Raw genomic sequence first — 12,487 nt, forward strand, 5'->3', positions numbered from 1 at the left:
TTTATATGTTAGTATTTATTTATATTTATATTCTCTAGCATATCTGGTTTATCATAAAGTATATTAACATTAAATTAAAGATATATTTCATAAAATGTAATTTAAATTTTTTGTCAAAAAAAGTAAAAGAATAAAGATCAAAACTAACACTAATAGAAATAGAGTTTCTTTTTTTGTTTTTTTACAAAAAAGCTTCAAACAATTCAATATCATCCTTGCATTTTGAATTATACATGTTCAATCCTTTTTTTTTATAGTCCAAAAAATTATTTGTATCATATTTTTATCTTTAAGGTAGCGTTTGGTTATTATTCTGGGACAGAAAGGATAGGGATAGTTGAGACATAAATGTGTTTGGTTAAAGAAACAAAAACATGAACAGAAAAATGAAAATAAATTTGTCTCTAGTAATTTTGAGTGAATTTTTGTACTTTGAAAACAGGAGATACAAAGAGGATATATCTCTATAGACAATATTTATTATTTATTATTTTTAAAATATCCTTATAAAAAACTCTCAATTCTAAATTGTCCAACTAAAACATTTGAGTATAAAAATAATTATTATTATAGTCTTAAAACTCAACTCAAAAAATTGATACTAGGCAAAACCCGAGTTACTATATAGTTTTAAAACCTGGCTTGGGAGTTGACCTGAGACAAGGTTTTGGTCATGGGTTAGAAGGGTTAACCCAATTGACCTAATTTAAAACAAAACAAAAAATCAAACCAATCTTGGTTTGACCAAATTTCTTTTCAAAAAAAGTCAATAGTTTTTTAAACCATGTTTTATCCCGGGTTGACTTAGGTTTTTAACTAGTTCAGGTTGAGTCAATCATTCCTTTATTTTTTCTTAAACTTGAACCATTACATGCCCCTGATCAACCTCGTCAAGTCAGTCTTGATTTTATAACTAGAGTTATTATAGTATTATTAATTTCAACACTCAATATAAACTAAAATAAATATAAAATAAAACTAAGTATTTTTTAAGATATGCAAGTTTTACAACAATACATATTATGAGTAAAATAGATTTTTTTTATATTTTATTATGTCTTGTCCACCGTAACCAAATATGATACAAAAACAGTCATTTTATCTTGTACATTACTACCAAACACAATTCTATCACCGTCACCTTTTCTGTGTTATCTCTTTTGTCTCCACCATTTCTATCTCTATTGTCCTAGGATAGTAACCAAACACTATCTAAATGTTGAGCATGGAGAGAGAAAGTCATCTAAAAATAGCAAGAAGAAAGAAAAGTGGTCGATCGAGCACATTCCGACTATCTAAATGGACAAACTTAGTGTCAATGAGTTTGTCTTATAGATTAGAATTCAATAGAGGTGGTTATGCCATTTAAACATACTAGAAAAGGAGGTTGAGATCATTGTTTTTTTTATTTACTTTGATTCTCGATTTTTAAACTAAGTAGAGGTGTTTTAGGCTTCAAAATATGTTTATTAAGGTTTTAAGGACATGTTCAGGGTGTTTTTAGGCCAAAACAAGCTGAAAATGGGTATTTGGGGTCTCATACCATATTTTTAAGATCATCGAAGGTGATCAAAAAATACAAAAAAATGAACAATTTGTCAATTGTATGCTTTTTTTTTCTTAAATAAAAAAGCAAGGTATGCAAGCCTGACATTCTAATCCCATTTGTGCCTAGGCTTTTCTCGTTAGCCAGGTGTGCAAGCTTGCCTAGTAGTAGCTGACCTCTTCTTTAAAAAATAATTCATTTTAAATTTAATTTTTAATTAATACACTCTTTCTTATTATTTCAATTATTTAGTTTAAAGTTTTTTTAAGTATTAGTTGATTTTTTGAATTGTTTCTATAATTTTTCAAGACTTTAAAGAGATTATTTTAATCTATCTTTAAATTTTTCCATCTAAAATCTTAAATAGATAAATTGCATTTGCATGGTTCATTAATAAGAATGAAAACTATATGTACTTAACAATAAAATTAACCTCGAAGATAAATAAAATAAAATGTATAAAATAAAAAGGATGGTGGTGATAAAATATTTATATGTGCATATATCTTTTGCTTAGTTAAAAGAAGATTGGTCTCATATTTAGAACTTTAATCAACATTAAAAATCCTTATTTGATTTATCAATTTTGATATTTTTCAATATATTTTATTAAACAAAGATATAATCTTTCCATTCTTTAAGTAAAAAAAATTATGATACTAAAAAATGCCTTCATAATATTGTCACCTAAGCAAAAATGCTATTAAAAAACACTTTCGCAAGGTATTCTTTTTACATTCAAAAATAATTTTAATCCGACCCACAATATAATATGAGCCAATAATATAATAATGATTAAAGTAAGAGAAGTGTGGAGACTATATTAAAAAAAAACTATTAATGGATGGAGGATAAATATAAGATTTACCTTTATCTCTCTCTTATAGGTTTCAAGATAGCATCAAGTTTTTACCCAACAAAAACTAATAATAATCTTTTTTTTATAGCACAACAACCAAACTAGCTTAGAATTAAAACCATTATTGGATATGAAAGAAGTAGGAATGATTCTAGGTTAGTTCCATTTTATTCTCATGAATTACATGCATTTATTAAATATTTTCTTAATTTTTTTTAAATAACGTTTTGAGTTAATTTATTTTATTTTATCTTTATTTGTAAAGAAGATATTATTGATAAATAGATGAAATGTTAAGAGACAAATGATAAAAAAAAATAAACTTCTAATAAAGATGATAATTATCAAATAAGGGTAAAATGAAATTCAGTATAGTTTTATTCTTTCTAAGAAAAAAAAAGTTGAGGTGCATATGGAGAGTTTTTGGATAGACCATAAGAACCATTTGCTGATAAATACATAGATTGTACTAATAGCCTTTCTATTTTTTTAATTGAAGTGTAAAACTAATTAAAACATATAATTAAAATTTTAAAACTAAGGCTGGGGATTTATTTGAGGATGCCTTTTGGATTTAGCAATTTTAAATTACTGTAATGAGATAAGATAGAGCATCCATCCATCTATTAATCTAGTAAATAGGTGAAAAATAAAGTATGTCCTAAAATCCAACCTCATTCACCACTCTACCATAAGTGTTAAAAAAAATCTAGCATATTTATAATATTTGGATTATCTTATCCGAATTGATTTGTTAAAATTAGATAATATAAATATTACAAATGATAAAGGGTTAAAATACCTAAGAAATAAATATCATGGGTCGATAGCTAGTCAAGATTTTTGAAACCCAATTATCTCAATTCAACTCTTATACCCTAAACCACTTTTGCTTTTATATTTAATAATTTGTGGATTGAGTATTTATTTTTATTTTATTTATAAATGTTTTGACTTTAAAGTTCTTGTTAGTGGACTTTTTATTAGAGTTTTTGAACATAAACAAAAGTGCACGTGTCTTTGTTGGAGGGGAGAAGAAGGTAACTGGAATTTGATGGTGATGTAGTGTACAAAAATTAGACCAACATTGAGGGTGTTATTGCATCTATAGTCTATGTTGTAAGTTCATCTTTAAATGTGGATTCACAAAAAGTAGCAATAAAAGCTCAACTCATGAATATTTTTAATATTCATAAAAAAAAAAAATTAGCTTGATCTAATACATTTAACCCACTCAAGTAAAAAAAATTTGAATAAATTAAATTTACAACTTATAAAATATCGGTAATATTTATGAGTGGCATTTGATATATTGGGTTAAGGTTTGGATCCATAACTAGTCCATTGACCCTTGCTCTGTCGTGAGCCGAACTATTTTTTTTTAAATGTAATAAAGATCACTAAGAACATGATGAGGATTTTTTTTGTAATGCTATAAAACCCGAGCAAAAAGATAAATATTGAAATCTCTTGATTTAGATCTTTGCCTGGCACGAGTTTCCAACAAAACTATAAAAGAGTTAACTCAATGTGAATTGGTTTATTTAATAGGCTCAAAGAAAACTCGGATGATTGATTTTTATTTTAAAAAACTAATGTTGAATAATGAAATTTAAAAAAAATAATAAGACAAAAAATAAAAAGAGAATGTCGGGCCACATCAACTTTTAAAACCTATTACTCGTGGTTATTAGACTAGAAATACCATACATGGAAAACAATGAAACTCAATCCCTAACAAATCTTATGTTGAATGACCACATCTACTTTTAAAACCCGCAACCCGAGGTTATTAGATTGGTAAAAACATACATGGAAAAACAATGAAACTCAATCTCCAACAAATCTTATGTTTAATGATGAATTATCATTATCATTACTATTACTATTATCATCTTTATTATTATTATCATTGTTATTATTATTACTATCACTATTACTACTGTTATTATTATGATCACTATTACTATTATTATCATTGTTATCATTATTATTATTAATATTATTGTTGTTGTTATTGTTATTGTTTTTATCTCTATTATTGTTATTATTGTTGTTATTGTTGTTGTTGTTGTTATTGTTGTTATTGTTATTATTATTGTTATTGTTAATAGTATTATTATTAACATCATTATCATTATTATTAGCTCTATTAGTATTATTATTATCTATTATTACTATCGTTGTTGTTATTATCACAATTATTACTATTGTTACTATCATTGTCACGATTATTGATATCATAACCATTATTTCCATCTTAATAAATTATTATTATTGCTATTATTACTATTACTATTATTATTGTATATATATTAAGAGAAAATGGTGTTTTTCTGTAAAAATGATATAATTGTAAACTTTGTTAATTTTTTACTGTAATGGTGGTAAAATTATAATTGTTAATTTTTCTTTTGATAACAAAATTTTCTTATATTTTATTTTCTTTTTATACTTGATATTTTTATCATTTCACACTTGGTCTATTTCTCATCATTTTTTTCCCATCTTTATTTTTTTTTGTAATATTTAGTTTTTTTTCTTTACACATTTGTTTTTGGAAAAAAATTTATTTTTATTTCTTACATTTTGAATATTTATCACTTTATGCTTGGCCTATTTATATTATTTTTTTTTGTTCTTATCTTTATTATTTTGTAATTTGTTTTATATTTTTTTCTTTACACTTTTTTTAATTATTATACAAATACTAAGAAAATAGTGTTTCACTATAGCAATTGTAATATTGTTTTATTTTTCTGTTGCGTTAAAAATTAGCTTGAGATCTTTTTTGACGCATATGATCTTTACTATATTTTATTACATATAAATATCAAATTTTTTATTAAAAATTATATTTTTTACTCAATGTTAAAAAATATGTTAATAACATTTACACATTAATTCTTTTGTATTAGAAAAAAAAAATTTGACCGGCAGCAAGACAAGTTAAATAAACGCATTAACACTTTGTTTTTTTTTTTTTGCATTTATTAGAAAAAATGGCTCTCAATGTATTTAATTAAATGCATGCACATGCCTTTTGATTTATAATTAGATAAAAAAACACATTTGAAAAGCTTGTAATTTTTCTCCAAAAACAATAATCCAACCCATGGCGAAACGTAAATCAAATAACTAGTTATTGCTATTACTATTACTATTACCATTACCATTACCATTATTATTATTAATATCACAATTATTATTATTATTATTATTATTATTATTATTATTATTATTATTATTATTATTATTGTCACTATTATTATCATAAAAAAACTATTATTACTATCACTATTTTTTTTTCATTATTACTATTACTATATATACTATTACTTTTTTTACAACCACCATCACCACCATTATCATTACCATTATTACAATCATGATAAACTATTACTATTACCATTATTATTAACATTATCATCACTATTATTATTATTATTACAACTACTATAATTACCATTATTACTATCACTATCATCACCACCACTGTTTTTGTTGTTATTGCTATTGAAATAACAAAAATCATAAATTTGATTTGAGAGATAAAATTAAAAATTATAAAAACTTTGACAAACAGGCAAGGGAAACAAATAAGAAATTATAAGAAGAAGGACCAAACTAAAATTAATATTATTATTATTGAAAAGAAATTCATAAACTTGATTTGAAGTATAAAATTAAAAACAACAAAAACTTTGACAAAAGAGCTAAGGAAAAAAAACTAAGAAATCAAAAGTAGAAGGATTAAATCGAAAAATATTATATATACAAATTAGAATTCAAGGATTAAATTGAAAACAAATAAAAACTTTAATAAAAGAAAAAATGACCAAAATCAAAAAATCAAAACTAAAAGAATGAATTTTGAAACATCAACAACAACGAGGGCCATTTTTAGTTTTTTTAAGGATATGAGAGAGAAATAAAGGGGGGAAAAAAAGAAAAGATCACCAGTAATAAACCAATCACTTTTAGATAATACATGCCATCCATCAAGGAAGAGAATATAATGAAGAACAAAATGAGACAATAAAAGCATATTTTCAACCACTGAGAGGTGTTATACATGCTACCCAAAATTTACTGTACTTCTCGCATGCTAACAACTTTTTTAATTTAAAAAATAATAATTAAATATTTAATTACATTATCATCTTTGATTATATCGATAATTAAAAAAATAATATGAAAAAACACTAATACCCTGTCTCAATGACTTAATTTTTTGAACTTCAAGGTAAAATATGTAATTTTATTATATTAAAAAAATAAAATGCTCAAAAAAATTGTGCAAAAAAATAATCTTCTTCATGGTTAAATGATTTTTAATTTTAAGGGTAGCAAAATCATTTGATTGTGCATAATAATAATAATAATAATAAGAAAAAAACTTCTAAATAATTCTAAAATGATATAAAAAAACTATCTTCCCCTAAAAAAACAATAATTTAAAAGATTTTGTTTTAAAATAAAATCATTATTCTCCTATTATAATCTATATAGGTGTGTCTCTCTCTTCTATACAGTATATAGAATGAACCGGCTCTTCTACAGCACCCCTTTCAATTCTTACTAATTTGCTAACCTATCCTCCTCTCCCTCTTTCTTCCTAAGGATATTAGGGTTTATCGCTCACCCTCTTTCTCTCTCAAAAGTACCCCTCCCCCTCTCGATGCAGATGGATCCAACAAAGAAGCGCAAGCTCGAAGAAAACGGCATCGTATCATCCACCACCGACCTAGACTCTCCTTACAAACTAACCCCTCAAGACGCCCGCAAGATGATGGAACGCTTCACGCCTGACCAGCTCCTCGATATTCTTCAAAACGCCGTCGTACGCCACCCAGACATCCTTGATGCCGTCCGATCCATCGCAGACCCGGACGCCACGCAACGGAAGCTCTTTATACGCGGCCTTGGATGGGAAACCACAACGGAAAATCTCCGAAATCTGTTCTCTACTTACGGGGAATTAGAAGAAGCGGTTGTAATCCTTGATAAAAACACCGGAAAGTCGAAAGGGTACGGTTTTGTTATCTATAAGCATGTCGATGGTGCGTTATTGGCTTTGAAAGAGCCCAGTAAGAAAATTGATGGGCGCGTGACTGTCACGCAACTAGCGATAGCGGGGAATTCAGGTGCCAATAATAACAATAATTCTTCCGCCAATCCTGGTGTTGTTGATGTTGCAATGCGGAAGATCTATGTAGCGAATGTGCCGTATGAAATGCCGTCGGATAAGTTGTTGAATCATTTTGCGCAGTATGGGGAGATTGAGGAGGGTCCGTTAGGTTTTGATAAGCAAACAGGGAAATCGAAAGGGTTTGCGCTTTTTGTTTATAAGACGGCAGAAGGAGCGCAGGCTGCTTTATTAGAGCCGGTGAAGATGATTGAAGGGAGGCAGTTGAATTGTAAGTTAGCAATTGATGGGAAAAGAGGGAGGCAGCCTGGCGGGGGGCAAGGACCAGGGCAAGATGGATTGCAAGGACAGGTGCAGGGTGGGAATGTTCATGGAGATGGTGGAATGGGGATGGTGCTGCAGACAGGGTATGGCGCGCCAGGTGGATATGGTTCTTATGGTGGTGCGTTTTCGAGTGGCGTGCCTCCAATGGGTGGTCACCAGCAGCAGCACCACCATCCTGCTGCTCCTTTGAATGCTTCACTGGGTGGGCCTGGGTTGGGGTCTCAGGGGGTAGGTGGTTTGAGTGGTACTGGGGGTGGTAGTTATGGCCCACCTTATGGTGGGTATGGTGGACCAGGTTCTACAGGATATGGTGGATTGGGTGGTGGCGGTGCCGGCGTCGGTGCTTCTGTTGGTGCGTCTTCATCGTTTAGGTTGCCACCAAGTTCAGTTGGAATGCCTACTGGTGGATATCCAGATCCTGGGCAGTATAGCTTGTCATCATCAAATGCTTCATTTCCAAGTCAGCATCAGGGAGCATCCCCTGCACCAAGGGTTCCATCTGGGGGAATGTATCCAAATTTGCCACCTTACTATTGAGGTAGTAAATTGGGTTTAAATTAATTGCTTTGTGATTTCTTGCATTATTTGGTGCTGTTGAATGGCTTGGTTTCTATGTGTGCTTGTTGGGATGGTTTCTTTTCCTTATATTTGCTTGGTTTGTTTGCTTTGCTTTGTGAAAAACTTGTGTATGTTTGTTCACTGTATGATTTGTCCATGGTATTTGCTTTTATGTCGTTTATGTTGATTTTCTTGACCTGTATTACAAGGTCATGCCATGGGGTGAATCAGTGATCTAGTGTGTTCCTTGATAGCATTCATGTGATTTGTTGTCCATCTATTTCATGTGTCCCTAGTTTTTTCTCTGCTGTCCATTTTTGTGCATCCTGTCTTCTCTATTTTTTGTGAGTCTCCACTCTGCTGAAATGTTTGACAATAGGTTGAACATGTTCAGATCTACAAGAATCAGATTGTCATACCAGAAATGATGGAGGTGTAAAAGCAGCTTGTTGGCCTCATAGACATAACTGTTATTTGTTTTTGACTGGCTAATTTCAGTCTGTTTAAGCTTTGGGTTGATAATCTTAGCTACTTAGATGAAAGTATGAAATGGGAAAGAAGATTTGTGCTGTCTTCTTTGTTTTTTAAGGGAATAGGGGAGATGAAATGAAAAGGATTAAAATTTCCGTCCTTGACTTAAGTAGCAGGGGGAGAAATGCTGAGAATGGAAGAATTTGTTGTTCAAATTTTTACCATGGATGCCCACCAAAAAATTCCTTTTGTCTGCCCATATTAACTCCTTCACCATCTCAAAGTTACTGAGTTGTTCTTAGACATTGGCATGAAATAGTTATAAGCCATGAAAGTTCCTCTGGCTTTGTTGAAACTAGGAAGAATAGTAAGGTCCCATTTGTTTCATGTAAAAACTAACATGCTTTCAAAAATATGTTGTTTTTCATTGTTTGGTTACGTTAGTAAAGACTAGAAAATAATTGTTTTAGTATTTGGTATGTGGGAGAAATAAGTGTTTAAAAGGAAAAGACAAGAGTTGATTAGTGATGGTGCTAGAGTTATGTAATTCACTCATCCTCCTTGAATTTTCAATCATTCCAGATTGCGCAATCCCAATCTTGGTGTGTTCGCTATCCAGAATGTGAAATCTGGCGACCCCATTTTTACTCTATCCTTTGCTATAGATTTGCAAGTACTCATGTTTAAATATAAGAGTAAATGTTTAAAACCTATATAAAAAATGAAATATTTGGATTTGAAGATATTTGTTATTAATTGGAATCTGAAAAGTTGCTAGGACCATTCAATTTTTTTACCTTTAAAAAAAGCAAAGAAGGAAAGGTGATAATTGTGTAGAGGTGTGTGCCTGTAGAAAATCAAGAGGTTTTTGAGACAGATAATTTGCATGCTATTTTCTAGGAACAAGGGCGAAAATTACCTTATTTTGAAGTTTTAGTCTACATGCAATAATACAATACTTTTATCTTTTGATTATACATGGAAGACTTATAAAAACAAACCACTATTTGAATTAGCAATACTAAGCCTATCTCCCACTACTCGAGTTTCAGGGGGAGGGGGACTGTAGTAAACACATGTATAGCATATCATAACGCACCGCATTCCAAGTAAATTGGGTGATGCTTGAGTTCTCTAGAACACGGTACATTATGGTATGCAGTTCGCTACCCCCTTTGGAACGCGGTACAAAAGGGGTAGGCTTAGTGTTTGTTTGGCACTGTGGAAATTTCTACTTTTCAAATGCTTTTTTGCCTAAAAAGGCACTAAATTGATGCTTTTTAGGTGCTTTTATGTCAAAAATGATTTTTTTTTATTAAAAAACATTATTTTGATGCATTTTTAATTGAAAAGGCATCACCACATTACCAAACACACACTTAGTATGGTTGCTTTTTCAAGTTGTGGTTCACTTTTGTTCCGGTAGTCCATGTATATGTTACAATTACGTGGTTGCACGTGACAAACTTCCAAACTAGATATTTTCGATTCAAGGGGTTATAAAACACTGGGTGCCGTCCATGATTTAATAACAGAGATTTTCTTGTAAAATGTTTTCATCTTGAGAACTTTAAGTTGTTTTCCATTGTTTTAAGCTTATTTTTCCTTTGACCATAAAATATTTTTTGTTGACCAAGCTTTCCTAGGTAGCCAAACATGGAAAAATGAGGAAAATATTTTATGTGAAACAAGCGGAGCCTAAATTTATAGCTTACAGTATTTTGTACTTCATTAAGTTCCTTCTACCTCTTATAAACACGTGAACTGCATAAGGTGGTTATATATCCGATTATTTTCTCTTCATCTTATACCCTCATGATATTTTTGGACCATGGCATTAGCCATGGAAAGAATTGAGGGCAATTTCTTGTGGCTTGTAGGATGGCAGTCTTGCATTGACCATGACTTTCTTTTTGTGAAAGAAATACTTGTCATTAGCTTTATTTGTGAGATGGTTTGTTGGTTGTCTGGTGTCCCTCTCAGTCTGCAGCATTTTTTTTCTCTGTCTAAAGTACTGTTCTGTTGTTTTGAGCTACCGTTCCTTGTATTAGGAACTAGGTCACATACTGCCTCATTATGTGAAAACTTGGATTGAACCTGGTATGAATCTTCAAATATATTTGCAGTTGTTAACTGTAGCCTTGTACAGCTGTGCTTTTGTAGTTGGATTGTTGGTTTTTGTATTATGAAGATTTCATCTTTTCTTTTCTTCATATTTTTTCCCATTTGAAAAGTCTCCTCATATATTGAAACTCTTCATGGCCTGCCTGTTTTATTATCTATACTTTGACATTATGATGATGCTTTGTGTGTTTGTACATGCTATTAAAGCCATGTTATTTTTAGGTAGCATTCATCTGGTGGCTTTCTTCAGCTGCTCAGCATGACTATTTTATCAGGGTTTCTTGTAATTTTCCTTGCAAAGATTCTTTATTGTTTTGCTAGTTTGTTTTGTTTTGTTTATTTGCTTCAAGTTACCATGAGCTTTGTTTTGTGTGATGAATGTTGAATGATCAATTGAGTTGTGCATGGATGTTTGATTCAGGTGTATGACAGCTTGTTGGGCGCAGATGCTTTTTGTGGTACTCGTGATTGCCTGATTGCAGACTATAGGGTCTCTGGTTGATGAATGTATTAGCTGTGCTTTTACATCCGCTTCTTCACTTCATTTGCACTTTTAATCGTGGTTCATTTTTTAGTGTTTGTTCTTTTTTAGATAAACGAGTGTTGGTTGTTAAGATGACTGAATAGACTAGTCTTTGTACTGTTGTCCGAAGCTATGCACAACTTGGAATTAATTATATCAATAAGACATGAGTATTGATAATATACCGTTTATGCTTGCTTTTGATACTTTATTTGCAAGGTTCACTTCATGGTGGTTGATATGGATTTTGGGATTCTTTGTTACACTAGTTCTCTGAAAAGTTCAGTACTTGTATTTTCTGTTGCATACTCTTGGAATTGCACCACACACTTTTTAATACTTTATTTACATAGGCTTGTATGATCCCATGCTGATACCATATCTTATGGGGAATCAGACATGACTAATCATCCAGACAAATCATTTGTTTTATGTAATCTTTGTGAAAATAATAAGGCAGAATTGTGGATTTTCTCAAACTCGGAGTTTTTAGGATTTTAGCCAACAAGGAACCTTATAGAATGCATTGCATCATGTATTTAATTGTAAATTTTTATTTTACACTGTCAGTTCTTTAGTTAAGGTCTTGTTTCATAAGGTTGTTTTTTTTAAATCTAGTGATTTTCTGAAGATGTCCGGGAGTCAGAGAATCTAGTTTTCTTGCTTTGTATGGTTTTTCTCTGGTTGTGTTATGAAGATGTGCTTGGGCAATAGATGTAAGTTTTCTTGTTCAAGCTTTGTTGCATTAAACCACTGAATCCTTCTTATTAAACGGTGTCCAATTCTTAAGTTGGTCGTGTTTTGTGGAGGTTGCTTTTTTCTTTTTCTTTTCTTGTATTGGCTTCCAAGATGTCCTCAGGCAATTGATGTTGGTAAAGAAAAGTTTGTTTTTGTTTACGCTTTTCTTTTTAAAGCAATTCTTCATTCAACCAT

At 30.4% G+C, this 12,487-nt stretch overlaps 1 protein-coding gene across 1 annotated transcript; it reads left to right on the top strand.

The window, feature by feature from the left end:
- The first annotated feature begins 6,928 nt into the window (after positions 1 to 6,928).
- LOC133681025 (UBP1-associated protein 2C) lies at positions 6,929 to 11,736 on the top strand. The gene is made up of 2 exons (XM_062104109.1): positions 6,929 to 8,416; positions 11,453 to 11,736. The coding sequence occupies exon 1, from the start codon at positions 7,087 to 7,089 to the stop codon at positions 8,413 to 8,415; it is 1,329 nt and encodes a 442-aa protein (XP_061960093.1). The 5' UTR covers positions 6,929 to 7,086; the 3' UTR covers position 8,416; positions 11,453 to 11,736.
- Positions 11,737 to 12,487: the final 751 nt, after the last annotated feature.

This window comes from Populus nigra, chromosome 1 (genome assembly GCF_951802175.1).
Source record: "Populus nigra chromosome 1, ddPopNigr1.1, whole genome shotgun sequence".
NCBI lineage: Eukaryota > Viridiplantae > Streptophyta > Magnoliopsida > Malpighiales > Salicaceae > Populus > Populus nigra.

What these genes read in the sequence shown, in the direction of transcription:
- LOC133681025 (XM_062104109.1), top strand. Translation starts at nt 7,087, where the DNA reads ATGCAGATGGATCCAACAAAGAAGCGCAAGCTCGAAGAAAACGGCATC.